The sequence below is a fragment of the Heterodontus francisci genome, chromosome 34 (genome assembly GCF_036365525.1).
Source record: "Heterodontus francisci isolate sHetFra1 chromosome 34, sHetFra1.hap1, whole genome shotgun sequence".
NCBI classification, from domain to species: domain Eukaryota; kingdom Metazoa; phylum Chordata; class Chondrichthyes; order Heterodontiformes; family Heterodontidae; genus Heterodontus; species Heterodontus francisci.
In genome coordinates this window covers 23,568,112-23,589,714 of record NC_090404.1, presented here as the reverse complement: position 1 = coordinate 23,589,714, position 21,603 = coordinate 23,568,112, and the positions used below count along the sequence as shown (strand labels likewise).

At 41.4% G+C, this 21,603-nt stretch overlaps 1 protein-coding gene across 1 annotated transcript; it reads right to left on the bottom strand.

The window, feature by feature from the left end:
* Window positions 1-1,513: 1,513 nt before the first annotated feature.
* On the bottom strand, window positions 1,514-4,540 carry LOC137348735 (probable G-protein coupled receptor 139). The gene is made up of 2 exons (XM_068013989.1): window positions 4,471-4,540; window positions 1,514-2,424 (listed from the first exon to the last, which is right to left on the bottom strand). Exons 1-2 carry the CDS (start codon window positions 4,538-4,540, stop codon window positions 1,514-1,516), a joined length of 981 nt encoding a protein of 326 aa, XP_067870090.1.
* Between the last annotated feature and the right edge of the window lie 17,063 nt (window positions 4,541-21,603).

The window sequence follows — 21,603 nt, the reverse complement described above, 5'->3', positions numbered from 1 at the left end:
TTTTTTTTTTAACTTCTCTATCTTTAACTTCTTCAGGCCTATCATATCTTCAATGAACTCTCGAAATTTCATGTACTTCTGCTAGAAGACCCCTTTAACATCTTTAGAGGATAGTACTTTATCTATTCTTTTTACATATTCTTGCATAAGTGCTTTTAGAGCACTGGTGGGTCCTTTAAGGTCTCCACACTCACCAAAGGGGTTTCCTTCCCAAGACGCTTGTTGGCCAGACTCGTGAACTTGAGATCTTTCCACTGTCTCAAAAAGTGTTCACAATGTACCAATTCCTGCCATGGTCAACAGATGAGAAATTAGGTACGATAGTGTGGGTTAATGCTTCCTTCTTAGGCAGGAACAAACTTGGCAGAAAATGCTCTATTGTGAATTTACTTTATTGAGATAAATGTGAGGATAAGTTTATGAAGTTTTCAGATAAACTTTAGTCACAAACTCAGGCACTAATTAAATGTCTAACACTGATTATGCGACCCATATTAGAGATTGGACGGCGGAGCGCCCGACTCTTGCTCTTGCAGCTTCTGGTCAACAAGGTTTTTAGTCTCTTTTTTTCTCTTAGTTCTTGGTGTTGTTTCAAAATCCTCTGTGGTTTAGGTAAACGTAAAGGCTCCTTTTACCTTGGGTGCTTTCCAATTAACCCTCCCTTTCCCCGATCATCTTTAACTTTGTGTTTAAAGGATGCCTTTTTCAACCAATCAAAGATAATTTTTGGGCTGTTGCTAACATTTTGGATTTACATATGTAATATTCCTATGTGGTGACGATTGCATTTACATTCTTGGGCTCTTTATCTCATTATGTGACAAAACTTCATTTTGTTCTTGCAGAAGCTGTTTTCACTGTCTGCTCTAAGTTCTCATGGTTGGCTGCAACTAAGCATTTTAAAACTTGACAATCTCCCAGAATCCCTCTACCTTTATATCTTGCCTATACTTTGACCAATTTCCTAAGTTTGCCTACTTTACCATACGACAAAGAAGGGCTCTAATGAAACTAAGCATTTCTTTTTCTTTTTCTTTCTTTTGGGCCTCCTTATCTCGAGAGACAATGGATACGCGCCTGGAGGTGGTCAGTGGTTTGTGAAGCAGCGCCTGAAACTAAGCATTAGTTTATAACAAAGAGTCAGTTGTTAGTTTATAGTGGCTACATTTTATATTCTGGTTAGTAACTTCTGGTAATCTAATAATCGTACACTACCCTTCAGTCACAAATCATTTCCAGCAGGGATATTGATGTCCCTTCATTGAACAGTTAAACTTGATATCTAATAACAGACAGAAGTCGGAATCTCTGTCTCCCACATGAATGTAGCGATACTTCTGGACCCTGGGGGCTGATGGGAATGCGTTGCTTAAGCATTCTTAAATTCACACAATGGAAAGGATCTCAAAGCAAGTGACAATTTTATTTTCTGTGAGTGGAAGCCGTATGTGACTTGCAGAAGAACAACAATGGGTGGAATATGATATGCATTTCATGTTGGATTTCACAATTTTCATTGTTTACACAATTTAAGAATTAGAGTCAGTGGATATTTCACTCCATTCTTTAACTCTTCTCTGAATTTGCTCTGAGTCCCTGCATAAATAAATGGATTGATGCAGGAACTCAAAAGCTGAAGCATATATCCACATTGGTCCAGAACAAAATTTGATTTGTTGAAATTGGAACCGGAGAAATAATTAAGTTTCGCAATTCGGACATAAAGGAAATTTATAACAAGTAACAAATATAGCAGGATGAAACTGCCCGAGATGGCGAAGAGTAAAACAATGGACTTTCTCCGCTTCTCCATCTCTGGGTCACTCTGAGTCTCTACATGGCTGTGGGCCCGGAGTCTCCTGCGAGCTCTACTGGCCATTAGAATGTGTCTGACTGTCAGAGCATTGAGTAATAAAATCAGAATGAATGGGAGACAAGGAGTTGAAATGCGGCGAATCCAGTCATATGCGGTCCATGCAGGTGACGTATAAAATATTACTTTTATGCTACAGAACCAGGGTGTATTGTTAATTATATACAAAGGTTCATATATAAAATACAAGAAAGTATATATTAAACAGCTCAGTGTGGACACAATTCCTATAACCCGAGCCGCCGTTTTCTCAGTGCAGTATTTTATTTTCAGCTTCTGGCAACAAATGGCCACAAATCGATCAAAGGTGAAAGCGACTGTTAACCAGACAGAACTGTCTATTATTGCATAGTTTAGGGCAATACGGAAACTGCATATGGGTGTGATGAATAGGAAACTGAGCGGAAAATAAATGCCAACAACTCGGTTTAATATTACAACGGTGATCATGACCAGGAGATCCGTCACTGCCATGGACATCAGGTAGTAAGTGATACATCTGGAGAGACCACATCTTTCTCGGGACAGGATCACAATCACTGCCAAGTTAGCTGTAATAGAGACAGAGAGACTGAGAGAAAGAGGAAGGGTGTATGTGTGTGAGCAAGGGAGAACAGAAAAATTACTGGTCCGACTTCAAACAAAATGATCCGTTTCACAAAATCTTGTGTGAAATTCACAGATTTGACACATAATCCCGAGTGTAATTCTATCGCTTAACCTCCTAGCACTTGCATCAGTGTTTAAAATAATCATTTGGATTCAAAATAAGAAGGTCAATATCATCAGAATGTAAAATAATACAATCAAATAGAATGGAGAACAAGAAGGCATCGGAAACACATTGAAACCAAAATGATGACATCAAACAGACCAGAAAAATAACATCAGTGTAACATATTCTAGAAGATATTTCAGAGGGTAAATAATACATTAACCGACAATAAAAGTGGAAACTAGGGAAAACTTGCATTTAAAACGGATTATATCCTGCTCAGGAAATAAAGATCCTCATCCAACGAATTACTGTGGAAAGGTTCATTGTTCGAAAATTCGACTGTCAACATGTTTGAAACGATTTTCCAACAGAGGGAACCGAATGGCCAATTTGTGTTTCCTGACTTTCCGGAGGGGCTGAAGAAGTCATGATAACTCCAAGCACTTCTCCCGTTAATCAGCAGCTGGATTATGAGGTTTTATTTGAGGAAAGGTCCCCTCCTATACTGCAGCATTTCCGCAGTACTGTGCTGCACTGTACTGATGGCATCTGTGATCAGGTTTGTCCTGTACTGGGTATTGAAATTGTAACTTTTATATTCAGATGCATGAGGGGCCACCAGTTTTCAGCCTCACAAATTATGAAGAAAAGATAGAAGACAGGAACCATCCAGAATATTATCAGGGGCTTGGAGCTTTCAAACTCAGTAGAACACACTGTACAGCAAATATGAGCAGCTAATGTAGAAGAGGAGAGCTGGGCAGTAACAGTGAGAGTTAGAGACTGAGAACAGATACACTGCGCTCGGTGAGTTTAGGGTGAGTACAGATTAATTCATAAAACGTCCACTTATTACATTGCTTATATTTCTGTTAATGAGTCGATATCAAATAATGTCGCTTCAATGAATCCACTCATTAAATTCACACAGGAATTATTTAATTGTTGAATAATTTAAATCAGTGAAATATTTATGCAAATCATACAACTGGTGCCAATGTTATTGATACAGTAGACCTCGACGTACACTGTGGTAACAGTGATAATTCACTCGCAGTAACACTGTCAGGAGCACAACAGAACTCCATCTAACCGTGTTAACATTTTGCCTGTTCTCCCAAAGTAACAGTGGCAATAGTGCAATAAAACTCCATTTACACCGTGCTTACAGTGTAATAATGCAACCACAGTGTCAATAACACAATAGATCTGCGTATGCACTGTGATAGCAGTGTGATAATTTACCCACAACATCAGGAACAATTGCGCAACAGAACTACGTTTACACCATGACAGCAGTGTGATAATTCACCCACAGTAACAGTGCCATCAGCACAATAGAACAACATTTATACCGTGAGAACAATGTGATAATTCATCCACAGTAGCAGTGTCAGGAAAATAACTACATTTTCCATGTAAAATGGCACACGTAAAATGGAGATCTTATACAGTGAGAAGAATTTAATTATACATTCACGTAGGAGAAATGCTACTGATTCATGGGAAAATGATACCACTGAAGGGGAGAAATTGTGCCGCCAAATTAGAAAGTGATACTGGAAAGTGGGAGAAAATACACTGGTAATGCAAAGAAATCATACCATTAATGCCACTTCTAAAGGCAGAAATTATAACATTGATGACAGAAAATTATATCCAAGGAATTATATTAAAATGGAGATATAATTCGGTTAAAGTGGGAAATGAAACTGTAAAATAACAGAAATTACAATTGGATGGAAGAAATCTTCTCATGAAAGTTGGGAACTTGACCCAATAAAGGAAAGAAAGGATACCCATAACGCTAGCAGTAAGTAAAGCAGGGACAAAGTTAATCACTAATTTCCATAACTAACATCTAAGTACAATGCTATACCTGGAACTCCAATAGCTGCAAGGACAGGATAGTAAATGGCAAACACCAGACCTTTTGCTGATCCATGCATTTCTAGCAGAAGCTCTGAGCACGCTGTGAACTACACGCAAAGATTTTCCTATCTATACCTGATGTCAGGCTCCAGGGATGTAATCAGATGGTGTAATCTTTTACACTAATTACATTAATTGAAACAAACAGATTACTGCAGCTGCTGCTAGTCTCGTGTTTTTGGTTTGATGGAATGAAATGTTTTTCAAGGGATCTGACACGGCTTTAAAGTGAAATACCCAGAGACAACAATATGATCCTAATTACAGTTACAATAATGCAAAGTTTAATAAGTGGTTGTAATGGTGAAAGTGAATCCCCGGGTTTAAACCCTTTAATCCTGAGTTTAATTGCACACAACAAAAGGCATAACTGACGAGAGATAAACTCCAACCACGTTCTGGTTCCTGATCACTATTCATCTCCAGTCCGTTTGATGCTGGATCATATGCATCTGACTCCAAATCCCCCTGAGACGGTGCATCCACTTGAACGCAGCTGACTGCATTTAGTGTGGACCACTCGGGGTCAGCACGGTACTTTTGCACATTTATGTTTTGTGTGGAAACATGTAGCTCAGCACGGTTGTCTTCAGTATTGATGGTCAAGTTCTGCATGGTTATATTCAATGGAGATGTATCTAGTTGAGTAAGTTTACATTTATTGTGGACCGGTTGAGGTTGGGCAGTTCTAATTAGTATGGAGAGGTCAGGTTCAACAGGGTCACAATCATTGTGCAGAGGTTTAGTTCAGCATGGAAAACCGTGTTAATGAGACAAGATGTTGCATATCCACCTTGATTACACTAAATAACACCCCATTGGATATGGTTAGCAAATTCTGCTGCCGTGGGTTCACAGAGACAAATAATCTGTGCTTTGGTGCAGAGCACGGATAGGGAATGCAGGTACAGCCTTTCGCTGACACGGGAAACGCACATGGGATAACACCAAGCTGACCCTTAGTACCAAGATGATGATTTATAAAGCCTGTGTTCACAGCACCTTGCTGTATGGCACATTATGGGCATATCTTGGCAGAACGTATCACAACATGGCAGTCACCTCAAAGGCAGAGCTCCCAAGTGCATTGGCACTAATCAAACGGAGGCAGCTTTGGCAGATCGGCCACATCCACATATTCAAAGATGGCCACATACCAAAGAGCCTTATGCATGAGGTAGCTGGGGCCAGACAACCAGTGGGGTGCAAAAAGCTCTGCTTCAAGGATGCTTGCAAATGTGACATGAAGGCCTTCAATATCAATTATCGCACTGGGAGTCACTTGCTGGTGAAAGAAGGAAATAGCGACACTATCTGTAAACTGGCGTGAACTGCCATGATGACCAGTGGTTTCAGAATCTTGACAATAGATACCGATGTCCAAAAACAACAGGTCACAGCATCACTTGGTAGCTTCAGGTGCAGCATTTGTGGCAGAACTTGTCTCTCAAGGATTTGCCTTTGCAGCCACCAACAAACGTGCACCAAGAGAAGACACCCTACTTAAATGGATTGTTTGCTGCATGTCCATCATTTTTCGTAGATGGAAGGATTCTAACCAACAACTGACCCCATTGACCAAACACCTGGAAGAGGGGAAAGCAACATTGATCAGTCAATCTCCTATTATTAGTACATTTGAATCTTTTTAAATTAATTTCATGGGATGTGGGCGTCGCTGGCCAGACCAGCATTTATTGCACATCCCTTAATGCTCACAAAAAGGTGGCAGTGAGCTGCCTTCTTGAACTGCAGCGGTCAATGTGGGTTGGTACACCCACAGTGCTGTTAGGAAGGGAGATCCAGGACTTTGACCCAGCGACGGTAAAGGAATGGCGATATAGTTCCAAGTCAGGATGGTGTCTGGCTTGGAGGGGAACTTGCAGTAAAAGCCTGCTCGGGTCAGCAAATGAAACCCGACCCGAGACCAACAGAACCACATCCGACCTGAGCCCAACCCCAGACCAAGTTCTTTAATTTTATTCCGCTATCGAGCCGGATTCACATCGGGTAGCCATGCTCTAACTTGCAGGTGGTGGTGTTCCCGCGTATCTGCTGCCCTTGTCCTTCTAGGTGGTAGAGGTTGTGGGTTTGGAAGGTGTTGACAGAGTGGCCTTAGTGCGTTGCTGCTGTGCATCTTGTAGATGGTACACGTGCGTCAGTGGTGGAGGGTGTGAATGTTTGCGGGTGGGGTGCCAATCAAACGGGCTGCTTTGTCCTGGATTGTGTCGATCTTCTTGAGTGTTGTTGGAGCTGCACCCATCCAGGTAGGTGGAGAGTATTCCATCACACTCCTGACGTGTGCCTTGCAGATGGTGGACAGACTTTGGGGAGTCAGGAGGTGAGTTATTCTCCGCAGGATTCCTAGCCTCTGACCTGCTCATGTAGCCACGGTACTCCATGGCTACTCCAGATAAGTTTCTGGTGAATGATAATGTTCAGGATGTTGTTAGAGGGGGATTCAGCGATCGTAATGCCATTGAATGTCGAGGGGAGATGGTTGGATTCTGTCTTGTCGAAGTTGGTCATTGTGTGGCGCGAATATTACTTTCCACCTATCAGCCCAAGTCTGGATATTGTCCAGGTCTTGCTGCATTTCAACATGGAATGCTTCAGTATCTGAGGATTCACGAATGGTGCTGAACATTGTTCAGACATCAGCGAACATCCCTACTTCTAACCTTATGATTGAAAGATGGTCATTAATGAAGTAGCTGAAGATGGTTGGATCAAGGACACTACCCTGAGGAACTCCTTTAGTGATGTCCTGGAATTGAGATGGAAACAAGGAAACATACAAAATAGGAGCATTCAAAAAGATCATGGCTGATCCTCTAATTCTGTACCCTGTTCGTGCTTTCTCCCCATATATCTTGATCCCTTTGGCATATGTATCTCCTTCTTTAATATATTTAATGACTTGTCCTCCACTGCCTTCTGCGGTAGAGAATTCCATAGGTTCACCATCCTCTGAGTGAAGAAATTTCTCCTCATCACGGTTCTAAATGGCATACCACGTATCCTGAGACTGTGGCCCCTAGTTCTGAACTCCCCAGCCAGCGGGAACATCCTACCTGCATCTAGCCTGTCTAGTCCTGTTAGAATTTGATAGGTTTCAATGAGATTCCCTCTAATTCTTCTAAACTGTACTGAATATAGGCCTAGTCGACCCAAACTCTCCTCATTCGTGAATCCTGCCATCCCAGGAATCAGCCTATTAAATCTTCTTTGCACTGCCTCCAAAGCAAGAACATACTTCCTCAGGTACTGAGACCAAAACTCCAGATGTGGTCTCACCAAGGCCCTGTATAACTTCTGTGAGACATCCTTGCTCCTGTACTCAAATCCTCTTGCAATGAAGGCCAACATGCCATTCGCCATCCTAATTGCTTGCCGCACCTGAATGCTTGTTTTCAGCGACTGGTGTACGAGGACTCCAATGTCTCGTTGCACCTCCCCCTTTCCCAATCTATCACCATTCATTATAATCTGCCTTTATATTATTAAAATCAAAGTGGATAGCCTCACATTTATCCATGTTATACCGCATCTGCCATGCATTTGCCCACTCACCCAACTTGTCCAAATTACATTAGAGCCTCTTTGATCCTCCTCACAGATTAATTCCCCCCTGCCCCCCAGCTTTGTGTCGTCTGCAAACTTGGAAATATTACATTTAGTTCTCTCACCCAAATCATTAATATATATTGTGAAAAGCTGGGGCCCAAGCACTGATCCCTGCGGTATCCCACGAGTCACTGCCTGCCACCCAGAAAAAGACCCATTTATTCCTACTCTCTGTTTCCTGTCTGTCAACCAATCCTCAATCCATGCCAGTATATTACCCCCAATCCCAATTGCTTAAATTTTGCACACTGACCTCTAATGTGGCACTTTATCAAAAGATTTCTGAAAATCAAAATATACCACATCCACTGGTTCTCCCTTGTCTTTTAGACTAGTTGCATCCTCACAAATCTCCAGTAGATTTGTTAAGCATGACTTCCCTTTCACAAACCCATTCTGACTTTGCCCAATCCCGTTTGTGCTTTCCAGGTGTATTGCTATCATATCCATTATAATAGACTCTAGCATTCCCCCCACTACTGATGTAAGGCTAATTAGTCTGTAGTTCCCTGTTTATTCTCTCCATCCTTTTTTAAATAGTGGGGTTACATGTGGCACCCTCCATCTGTAGGAACTGCTCCAGAGTCGACAGAAGTTTGGAAGATGACCACCAATGCATCTAGTATTTCCAGGGCCACTTCCTTTAGTACTCTGAGATGCAGGTTATCAGGCCTTGGGTATTTGTCAGTCTTTCACACCATTAATTTCCCTAGCACTTTAAAAAAAAATAATAATCATTTCCTTCAGTTCCTCCCTCTCATTAGACCTTTGGTTCCCAAACATTTCTGGGAGGTTATTTGTGTCCTCCTTTGTGGAGACAGAACCAAAATCCGTGTTTACTTGTTCTGCTATTTCTTTGTTCTCCATTATAATTTCCCCCGTTTCTGACCGTCAGGGACCTACATTTATCTTCCCTGGTGATTGACCTCCAACAATCAGCGGGGAGTTTTCCCCCGATTCCCATTGACTCAAGTTTTGCTGGGGCTCCTTGATGCCATACTCAGTCAAATGCTGCCTTGATGTCAAGGGCAATCGCTCTCACTCTTGAGCTCTTTTGTCCTCTGATCAGGTAATTACCTATTTCCCACATGTTTTATCCCATTGAACAAATACCTGGGACAGTGTAAAGATACATTGAACTGCTCTTCCTATATTACCCAAAAATGCACATGCGTGTTTGAGTGCATGTCTGAAAAAAATACATGATTGTGGTTCAGAAGATTGGTGAAATGCAGGCACAAATAGCCACATGGGAATATGACGTTCTGGCAATGTCTGAGTGCTGGCTCAAATAGGGGATGATTGCAGACTAAATTTTCAGTGATGCAAGGCATTCTGGAAAGATTGGGAAGGAAAAATGTAAGGTTGCAGTTTGGATTAAGAAAATTTTGCAGCGCTACATAAAATGTCCTTAAGTGATCAAAGACAGAATCTACTGAGTTGGAATTTGGAAAAAAAAGTGAAGGAGCTATTATGCTACTTGCTGTATTTTATGTGCCGCAGAATAGTGCAAAGTACATAGAGGAGCAAAATTGCAACACAATTAACAGGATAGCCAAGAGTTATGGAGTAGTGATAATAGGGGAATTTAATTACAATATTTCATGGGGTTGTGATTGTACGAAGGGAAGAGACGAAGGGAATTTCCTAAATGTTTTCAGATGAATTTTCTGCAATGCTTTTCCTTCAAACTAAACAAGGAGGGAGAGGGATCAAGTTTGGGTAGATGCAACAAATAATTGGGTAGAATCTAGGCAGGAGAAGAATAGTAACATAGGAAATGAAGGTCAGAGAATGGCAGGAAGGGACAGAGAGAAGAACAATAAACCTAAGAGCACCCCAGCAGTCAAGACTAGATTTTGTAAAGACAATAAAAAAGATAAAACTAAAGTCTCTGCATCTGAATGCATGTAGCATTCATATATAAGTAGATGAACTGATAGCGTGCATTAAAATCAATAAATATGATCTGATTGCCGTATCGAAACATGGCTGCAGGATAACAAGGGTTGGGTCCTGAATATATGACATTCACGAAGAAGAAGAAGCTCGGCAATGATGGAGGGGTAGCACTGTTAATCAAGGATGGTATTGGTGCAATAGTTAGAGATGACCTTGGTTCAGCAGATCAGGATGTAGAATCGATTTGTGAGGAGATGAGGAATAGTCGGGGAAAGAAGTCTCTAGTGGGAGTGTCTACAGTCTCCCTAACATAGGAATAAGTATACAGGAAGAAATATTGGGTGCTTATGATAAAGGGACGGCAATAATCATGGGTGATTTTAATTTACATATAAACTGGAAAAATCAGAGTGGCAATAGTAGCCTGAATGAAGTATTCATCGAATGGTTTCTTAGAGCAGCACGTCCTGGACCCATCCAGAGAGCAGGTTATATTAGATCTGGCATTGTGTTATGTGACAGTATTAATTAATGACCTCAGAATAAAGGCACCTCCAGGAATCAACAACGATAATAAGATTGAATTTTACATCCAGTTTTAAAGAGAGAAGTGTAGGTCTCAGACAGGTATTCTAAACTTAAAGAAAGGCAACTATGTGGGCATGAAAACTGAGCGAGATGGAGTGTACTGAGTTACTGGATAGACGATAGACCAATAGAGAAACTGTGTTGGGCATTTAAGGGAACATTTCAGGCAAAAATCTGGCATATGGAGTATAATGTGGGAAAATGTGAAGTTGTTCACTTTGGCAGGAGGAATAATAAAGAGCAGAGTATTAAGTGGAGAATGACTGCAGAATTCTGAGGTGTTCTTGTGCATGAGTCACAAAAAGTTAGTATGCAAGTCGAGCAAGTAGGAAAGAAGGCTAATAGAATGCTATAATTTAGTGCTCGAGGAATTGAAAATAAAAGTAAGGATGTTATGTTTCAGTTATACAGGGTATTGGTGAGACCACATCTCGCATATAATTGCTCAAAGACGAGTGGCAGGTCAGATGATCGGTCAGAATATAAAGAACAGCAGAGAGTGACTAAAAGATTAATCATGAGAAAGAAATTTAAAAAAAAAACGAAAGTGGTAAGTAAAGTGAATGCGGAACACTAGAGAGTGAGAATGGGGTGTTAATAGTAGATAGTAAGGAAATGGTGGATGCAATTAATGAATGTTTTGCTTCTGTTTTCACTATAGAGTATACAAAAAATTCCAGTAATAGTTGTAAATCAGGAGGTGGAAGGAAGAGACGAACTTGGTGAAATGACAATCACCAGGGATGTGGTACTGAGCAAACTGATGGAGCTTCAGGATGACAAGCCCCCCGGTCCTGATGGGCTTCATCTTCGAGTCTTAAAAGACGTGTCTAATGAGGTCGTAGATGCAATGGTGTTAATCTTTCTAAATTCACTGGATTCTGGAAAAGTTCCATCAGACTGGAAAGGTACAAGTATAACCCCTCTATTCAAGAAAGGCGGGGTTGAGGACAGAAAGCACGTAACTCCAGGCCAGTTCACTCGATGTCTGTCGTGGGGAAGGTATTATAATCGATCATTAAGGAGGATATAGCCGGCCACGTCAAAAACCCCAGGTAATCGGAAATGTTAAGCATGGCTTTTTGAAAGGGAAATCTTTTTAACCATTTATTGGAGTCCTATGAAAGAGTATCATGCACTTTGGATAAAGGGGAGCCCATTGACGTACTGTACTTGTATTTCCAGAAGGCATTTGACAAGTTGCCACATAAAAGGTTATTACACAAAGTAGAAGCTCATGGAGCAGCTAATGCGTGTCCTTGATAAGTATGTACCTGTCAGGCAGGGAGGAAGTTGTCGAGCAAGGGAGCCGTGGTTTACTCAAGAAGTTGAAGCGCTTGTCAAGAGGAAGAGGGCGGCTTATGTTAGGATGAGACGTGAAGGCTCAGTTAGGGCGCTTGAGAGTTACAAGCTAGCCAGGAAGGATCTAAAGGGAGGGCTAAGAAAAGCAAGGAGAGGACACGAGAAGTCATTGGCGGATAGGATCAAGGAAAACCCTAAGGCTTTCTATAGGTATATCAGGAATAAAAGAATGATAAGAGTTAGAACAGGGTCAATCAAGGATAGTAGTGGGAAGTTGTGTGCGGAATCAGAGGAGATAGGGGAAGCGTTAAATGAATATTTTTCGTCAGTATTTACAGTAGAGAAAGAAAATGTTGCCGAGGAGATTACTGAGATACAGCCTACTAGGCTAGATGGGATTGAGATTCACAAGGAGGAGGTGTTAGCAATTTTGGAAAGAGTGAAAATAGATAAGTCCCCTGGGCCAGATGGGATTTATCCTAGGATTCTCTGGGAAGCCAGGGAGGAGATTGCAGAGCCGTTGTTGTTGATCTTTAAGTCGTCATTGTCGACAGGAGTAGTGCCGGAGGACTGGAGGATAGCAAATGTTGTCCCCTTGTTCAAGAAGGGGAGTAGAGACAGCCCTGGTAATTATAGACCTGTGAGCCTTACTTCGGTTGTGGGTAAAATGTTGGAAAAGGTTATAAGAGACAGGATTTATAATCATCTTGAAAAGAATAAGTTCATTTGCGATAGTCAGCACGGTTTTGTGAAAGGTAGGTCGTGCCTCACAAACCTTATTGAGTTTTTCGAGAAGGTGACCAAACAGGTGGATGAGGGTAAAGCCGTGGATGTGGTGTATATGGATTTCAGTAAGGCGTTTGATAAGGTTCCCCACGGTACGCTATTGCAGAAAATTCGCAAGTATGGGGTTGAAGGTGATTTAGAGCTTTGGATCAGAAATTGGCTAGCTGAAAGAAGACAGAGGGTGGTGGTTGATGGCAAATGTTCATCCTGGAGTTTAGTTACTAGTGGTGTACCGCAAGGTTCTGTTTTGGGGCCACTGCTGTTTGTCATTTTTATAAACTACCTGGATGAGGGTGTAGAAGGGTGGGTTAGTAAATTTGCGGATGACACGAAGGTCGGTGGAGTTGTGGATAGTGTCGAAGGGTGTTGTAGGGTACAGAGGGACATAGATAGGCTGCAGAGCTGGGCTGAGAGATGGCAAATGGAGTTTAATGCGGAGAAGTGTGAGGTGATTCACTTTGGAAGGAGTAACAGCAATGCAGAGTACTGGGCTAATGGGAAGATTCTTGGTAGTGTAGATGAGCAGAGAGATCTTGGTATCCAGGTACATAAATCCCTGAAAGTTGCTATCCAGGTTAATAGGGCTGTTAAGAAGGCATATGGTGTGTTAGCCTTTATTAGTAGGGGGATCGAGTTTCAGAGCCACGGGGTCATGATGCAGCTGTACAAAACTCTGGTGAGGCCGCACCTGGAGTATTGCGTGCAGTTCTGGTCACCGCATTATAGGAAGGATGTGGAAGCTTTGGAAAGGGTGCAGAGGAGATTTACTAGGATGTTGCCTGGTATGGAAGGAAGGTCTTACGAGGAAAGGCTGAGGGACTTGGGGTTGTTTTCGTTAGAGAGAAGGAGGAGGAGAGGTGACTTAATAGAGACATACAAGATAATCAGAGGGTTAGATAGGGTGGATAGTGAGAGTCTTTTTCCTCGGATGAGGATGGCAAACACGAGGGGACATAGCTTTAAGTTGAGGGGTGAAAGATATAGGACAGATGTCAGAGGTAGTTTCTTTACGCAGAGAGTAGTAGGGGCGTGGAACGCCCTGCCTGCAACAGTAGTAGACTCGCCAACTTTAAGGGCATTTAAGTGGTCATTGGATAGACATATGGATGTAAATGGAATAGTGTAGGTCAGATGATCGGCGCAACATCGAGGGCCGAAGGGCCTGTACTGCGCTGTAATATTCTAATTCTAAAAAAAAAAAGATATGCATATGGATAGAAGAATGATTGGCTGACAGAGAGTATGGATAAACGGGTCCTTTTCTGATTGACATGATATTGTCCACAGTCGGCTGTGATGGTGCCTCAACGTTTTACAATTTATATCAATAACTTAGATGAGGGGAGCGATAGCATGGTAGCTAAATTTGCAGATGACAAAAAATAGTTAGGAAACTATATTGTGAAGAGGACATAAGGTAGCCGAACGATATAGATAGGTTGAGTCAGTGGGAAAAAGTCTGGCAGATGGAGTATAATGTGGGAAAATGTGAAGTTGTTCACTTTGGCAGGAAGAATAAAAAAGAGCAGAGTATTACTGAAGTGGAGAATGACTGCACAATTCTGAGGTGTTCCTCTGCATGAGTAACAAAAATTTAGTATGCAAGTATAGCAAGTACTAAAGAAGGCTAATAGAATGCTATCCTTTTGTGCGAGAGAAATTGGAAATAAAAGTAAGGATGTTTTGTTTCGGTTATACAGGGCATTGGTGAGACCACATCTCGAATATTTTGTGCAGTTTTGATCTCCTGATTTACGGAAGGATGAAATTGCGTTGGAGGTAGTTCAGAGGAGGTTTACTGAACTAATACCTTGAATGAGCAGGTTGCTTTATGAGGACAAGTTGGACAGACTGGGCTAGTTTTCACTGGAGTTTGGGAAAGTTAGGGGAGACTTGGTTGAAATTTATAAAATCCTGAACAGTCTTGACAAGGTGGAAGTAGAAAGTATGTTTGCTCTTGTGGGTGAGTCCAGAACCATGGGGCACTGTTTTAAAATTAGGGATCGCCGTTTTAGGAAAGAGATGAAGAGATTTTTAAAAAAATATATCTCAGCGGGTTATGCGACTTTGGAACTCTTTGCCTCAGAAGATGGTGGAGGAGGGGTTGTTGAATATTTTTAAGGCAGGGGTATCTAGATTTTTGTTAGGCCAGGGAATCAAAGTTTATAGGGATAGATGGGAGTGTGGAATTCGAGACACAAACAGATCAGCCGTGATCTTATTGAATGTTGGAGAAGGCTGGAGGGGCCAAATGGCCTACTTCTGCTCTTAATTCATATGTTCGTATGTTTGTATGTTGGTATGTCCTACCCAATGAGGAAGGAGGCATTGCTGGATCTCGTCTGGGATTGTTACTGTCGAGGAACAGCTCAGGAATAGTGATTAGTATTTTAATGTTTAGATTATTTATAGACAAAGAACAATCCAGAATAGAAAAAATACTTAACAAGAAGTGGACGAGTTTCAATGAAGTGAGGTGGAATCTGGCCCGGGTAAATTGGAGTCAAAACCTTGGCAGCCAGAAATGTATTGAAGAAATTGACAGCATTAAACAGGAGGTGGTTCTGGCACCATCTATATATATGAAGGGAGAAAAAACAAAGCCAGAGCTCCCTGGATGACAAAGATGTCAGAAAGCAGGATGAAACAGGTAAAGGGAGAATACAATGGAGGCGCATGCTGAATATAAAAATGTGCAGAGGAGAGGGGAAAAAAATAATAATACATGCAACAAAACAGTACGAAGCACAAAAAAGAGAATTGTCAGATGTGTGGTGTGGCCGATTAGGGACCAAAGTGAAGATGTATTGGTCAAGGCTAAAGGCATGCCTGATGCACTAAATGAGCACTTTTTCATTGGAACATGCTACGAAAGAGGAATTGGCAAAATTTATGGTCGAAAGATGGCACAAGATGGGATAAAATAGATAAGTAGGACGTAATAACAATTCTGGCAGTACGGAAAGTGGTTAACTCATCAGGTCCAGAGGCCTGCTGAGGGAAATGAGGAGATAAATTGTGGAGCTGCTGGTTACAATCTTCCAATCGTCCTTAGATACTGGGGTGATGCCAAAGGAATGAAGGATTACAAATAACATGTCCTTACGCAGAAAAGGGAAGAAAGATAAGACTGTCAACTTCAGGGCAGTCAGTTAAACATCAGTTAGTGGGGAATCAGGAATCGTGGAGAAAAGTAACAGCCACCTTGTCAGGCATATATTGATACATAGAGCCAACATTGTTTGGTGAAGTGAAAATCGTCGTTGACTAACGTGATTGAGTTTTCTGATGAGACAACATAAAGGTTTGGTTCGTGAACTGTAGTTGATGTTGTTCTTTTGGACATGGTTATCTCTATCTAGCTGTGCTAGTCGCTGAGAATCTCTGTCTCACTGTGCTGGTCCCTTGTACTCCCTGTCCACCTGTTAGAGTCGCTCGGAGTCTTTGTCCAGCTGTGCTAGTTCCCCGCATACCTTGACCAGCTGTCCTGTTCACTGAGTACCCCTGTCCAGTTATGATAGTTTATGGGTAATTCTGCCCAGCTGTGATAAATTCTGGGTGTCCCTCATCAGCGTCGTTTTTTAGAACCATGTTGAATTTGTTCGAGACTGTCCCTTCATGGAAACGGGATTTTGAGAATTTGTGGTTGTGACAACGCAATGTCTACCGACCAAACAAACTCAGCACAGTCACAGAATGAGAATGACGTTTCCCAGATGTGCAGGGCGGCCGTATCCATCCAAATGGATCATAATGAAAGTGACCTCATTCAGAGAATTCAGGGAAGGTAATTCAGAAGCTCCTGTTGGGGTTTAAAAACTGTGTTAAAGCTATTTTCCCCATTGATTTGTGTTGTTTGGAACGGTGAAATGTTTGTTAAAGCGAGTCAGTGCAGATGATTCAGCATTTCGCCTTCTTCCTCAACCCTTTCTCTCTGATCTGGGCCCACAACATAGATGTTTACACCGTGTAGCAGTTATCAGCTGCACATTGTATGCGAAAGGGTTATCTGGCAAACATTTCCTTCAGTGTACAACAGAATGTTGTGGAATTATTAATAGTAATGACGGATTAATAGTTCTATGGATTAACTGTTTTATAAGAGCTGCTTCCCTGACTGGCGATCAAGCCTGTTCTGCAGTTGTGAGAACATTTGATCCTCGGCAGTTGACAACCCAGAAAAGTCGCAGCCATGCATTGTGATCAGTATGAATTTAATTAGACTTATCAGTGTTATGTGTAGCTATATTTTGATTTGCTGCATTGGAGGATATTTATTGTTGGATGCACTGCAAATGCATATCATGACGCTGTTACTTACAAATGTTTTTACATGCATCTGTATTGCTTATTCATTTTTTCAGAAGGATCTGTTTTCATTTGACAAGTATTTTCTGTCACTGTATTTCTCTCTTACTAATCAATTACATCTAAATACATTTATACACAACAAAGATACACACACAGATGGACACATCAGTTTCCTAATTTCATGTGTTGATTCTAAGTGATGATTCTGGATCTCGGTGCATGTAATTTGATTTCTAATGCTCCACGGTTAACAGGTAATGACAGTGGGCACAAATTTTCGCTGCTGGCTGAACACAGTACAGTGAATTGTCTCAAACTTTCTGAAATGTATTTGTCTATTGTTCACAGGTGACTGGACATTTATAGAGTCATAGAATCAGCAAGCAGGCCTTCCGACCCATTGGGTCTGCACTGAATCATACAAAGAGCAATCCAGTTGGTCGCTTTCCTCTCCTTTCTCAACATCCCTGCAATCTTCGACTTCAAGTATTCACAAATACAAGTAACAACTTTAAAAATCACGCATTGTGTTCGGTGTGAATTTAATTAGACTTATTTTGATTTGCTGCGTTGGAGGATATTTGTTGTTGGATGCACTGCAAATGCATATCATGACGCTGTTACTTACAAATGTTTTTACATGCATCTGTATTGCTTATTCATTTTTTTCGGAAGGATCTGTTTTCATTTGGCAAGTATTTTGTGTCACTGTATTTTTCTCTTACTAATCAATTACATCTAAATACATTTATACACAACAAAGATACACACCATATTGCATTAATAAATAACACACAGATGGACACATCAGTTTCCTAATTTCATGTGTTGATTCTAAGTGATGATTCTGGATCTCGGTGCATGTAATTTGATTTCTAATGGTCCATGGTTAACAGGTAATAACAGTGGGCACAAATTTTCGCTGCTGGCTGAACACAGTACAGTGAATTGTCTCAAACATTCTGAAATGTATTTGTCCATTGTTCACAGGTGACTGGACATTTATAGAGTCATAGAATCAGGAAGCAGGCCATCGGGTCAGCACTGAATCGTACAAAGAGCAATCCAGTTGGTCGCTTTCCTCTCCTTTCTCAACATCCCTGCAATCTTCGACTTCAAGTATTCACAAATACAAGTAACCACTTTAAAAAGCTTATCAATGAAAATTTATAAAGCTTTAAAAAATTGGTTATGAATCTGAATATGAGCACCATGGGATTTGTTCTCACCAGTGACTTGTTTTCCTTTGTTTGTCCGTCAGGTTTGCATTTCGATTTGTGTTATATAGTGAGGAGAATTTTATTTCAAGATGAGAGCACCAAGTACAACTTTTAGAAAAACAACTTGTAAAATGGCAGATAGAGTTTAATTTTTCAACATTTTGCTAACAAACCCTCTCAGTGCCTGTCAACAGGCAGATTAATGGAATAATGCGCATAAAGTGAAAACAGAAATGGTTATAGAATAGAATAGAATCATAAAATGTTTACATCACTGAAAGAGGGTACTTGGCCCATCGTGCCTGCAGCAGCTGACAAATGTGGCACCCAGTCTAATCCCACCTTCCAGCAATTGGTCCATAGCCCTGCAGATTACGTATCTTGAGTTGCATATCCAGGCACATTTTAAATGAGCTGAGGGTTGCTGCCTACGCTACTCTTTCAGGCAGTGAGCTCAGGCTCACTGTCTGCGTGGAAAAGATTTTTTCCTCAACTTCCCTCAATTCTTTCTACCAATCGATTTAAATCTATGCCCACGAGTCACAGACCTCTCTGCTAAGGTAAATAGGGATCTCGCAATTTTGGACATTTCGAGCAAATCTGCCCACAGCCTTCTCTGTTCCAAGGAGAACAACTCCAATCAATTCAATCTTTCCTCATAGCGGCATTTTCCCAGTCCTGGCAACATCCTCGTGAAACTACTCTGGACCCTCTCTCGTGCAATTACATCATTTCTGTAATGAGGTGACCAGAAATGTACTCAACACTCAGGTTGTGGCCGAACCAATGAGTTATACAGTTCCAGCATAACATCCCTGCTCTTATATTGTGTACCACGGCTAATAAAGGAAGGGATGCAATATGCATTGTTAACCACCTTATTGACCTGTCCTGCTGCCGTAAGAGATCTGTGGACATTCAATCCAAGGTCCCTCACTTCCTTTGCACCACTAAGTATTCTTCCAATAGTTAATGGTCGTATGTCATTTAAAGTTATCAACCATATTTCTAAGTTAACTTCGTGCCTGAAATGATCAAATGAAACGTTTCCCCTCGATTTACCCTTGCAACAACTTTCCTATTCCAAAAAACAGACCTGAATCAAATCACCATTTAACTTTCTATATTCCAAGGAGTACACACCTACTTTAAAAAAAAAATCGCCTCAGATTCTTACCATTAGAATCCTGCAAACATTCTCGTGATCTGCCCTGCCCTGTTTCCAAGACCAGTATGTGTCCCTCATAAAATACCATGCACAGATCTATCCACAGTACTCCTGGAGTGGGTAATCCTGGACTTTCTTTGAAGAGATGCAGCAAAGCCTCACCTCCTTTCTACAGCTGACTCTATAACAGATTTTCTAGTGAGGTTTAATGGAATGTACATAGGGACTCATCAAACTACGGACTTGTTTGATCAGAATGAGGCTTTCAAAAATGTTGCTTTCAAATCAATTCCATAATTAAAAATGAAAAGAAAACATTATTTTTTTCAAACAGTATGAACATTCGAGTTGAACTCTTGGTGTCATTATGTCAGAGAAGCTTTGTCAATTTTCATGCACTCCGCATTGACACTGCACCTGGTTCAATGCTGTTTTTATTAAATCCAAGTTCTCAAAAGGCAATTGGACAATGTATTGAAAGGGAAAAATTGCAGGGCTATGTGGGTAGAGCAGGGAACTGGGACTAATTCCGCAGCTTTTTCAAAGACCAATATAGGCACGATTGGCCGAATAGCTTCTTCTGTGCTCTGTCATTCGATGATTCTATCCATAAATCCATATCTTCCAATCTTGACAACCATCCCAAATACAGCACCAACATTCTATTTCTATAAAACAAGTTCCTGAAATACATCAAGACTACAGAGGTTAATGTTTTATGGATGGTCCTGAATTTTGCCCAGCTAGAGCATTTCCATCATGTAATGGTCATTACATTCAGCTAATACACGAAAGGGCCCTGCTTTGAAACCGGGTGAAATCATTTTCAAATTTTGTTCGAATACGTATTAGGAAATATGCAAAAATTCACATTTGTTGATATATATTAACACAATGCAGGACATAGCCCGCAGGTCTATGCCCGGATGTGTCCAAATTGAAGCACAATCCCTTGTCCAAGTTCTCCCTGGGCTGTACATCAGTGAGATTGTCGGCATTGAAAAGTGCATTCTGTTTCCTGTTGCTTGGAAGTTCACTGTAAATATGATTATTTCAAGCAGTTGCAAAATTGTTAATTCGATCACCAGACACCACCAATTGTGGCATGTGGTTGGAAATCTTTATCCAACCTAAGATGTGCTCGACAAGAAGAGAGTGCTGTGGCTGGGACTCAGAATGGAATCGCTGATCCCTCCTCCAAAGTTATGTTTGAGAAAAAAAACATGCATTTATATAGCGCCTGATGCAACCTCAGGACATCACAAATAAGCATAACTTTCTGAAATGCACTCATTGTTGCTTTATGGGTAATCATTGCAACAGACGTGCACACAGCAATCTCCCACAATGAGAGTAAAGATTTGCTTTGAGGAAGGAATGTTAACCCTGACACTCAGAGAATTATGCTTCGAATAGCGTTACAGAGCCCATTTATACCCGTCCTGAACCGGCTGTTTACCCAGTGATCCAAAAGAAGGAATCTCCCTCGCCGCTTCAGTGAACTATCAGTCGATATTTGATGCATTGTACTGGGACTAGAAGTTAAGCTTGTCCGATTCAAAGGCAAGACTGTTATTATTGATGCGAACTGACAGATATGATGATCTCCAACAGCTGCCGAAACAGATTCACTGTTGTGAAGGGGGAGTGAGCTGAGGATGGAATGAGTCTCTTCACAATTCCTGGTTCCGAAGAAGGGTCACTGACCCGAAACGTTAACTCTGCTTCTCCTTCCACAGATGCTGCCAGACCTGCTGAGTGATTCCAGCATTTCTTGTTTTTGTTTTTGTTTCAGATTTCCAGCATCCGCAGTATTTTGCTTTTATCACAATTCCTGGTACTGCTTCTCTTTTCATGATTCTCTTCTCTCGGAGATGAACTTGAGTGTTTCCTCCCCACACCATGACCGACACCAATCTCACAGAATCCCGCCCTGCTGAAATTGTTCTGCCTGGTTTTATCGGTACAAATCAACACTTAAATCTGTTGCTAGGTCTGTTTTTATCTGCCTTGACCACTGTGATTGTTGGTAATGGTGCCGTTAGATTGGATCCGCGGGGAGTGGGGGGGGGGGTGGGAGGGGGGGAAGGGTGGATGGTGGTGGGCGGGTGGGGGGGGGCGCTGTATGGTGAAGCCTGCACACTCCCATGTACCTGTTAATCTGTCTACTGACAGT

Excerpts from the sequence above, each read along its gene's own strand:
- LOC137348735 (XM_068013989.1), bottom strand. The coding sequence starts at position 4,540 with ATGCATGGATCAGCAAAAGGTCTGGTGTTTGCCATTTACTATCCTGTC. Across the intron at positions 2,425-4,470 it reads TGCAGCTATTGGAGTTCCAG|CTAACTTGGCAGTGATTGTG; the intron begins GTATAGCATTGT and ends TCTCTATTACAG.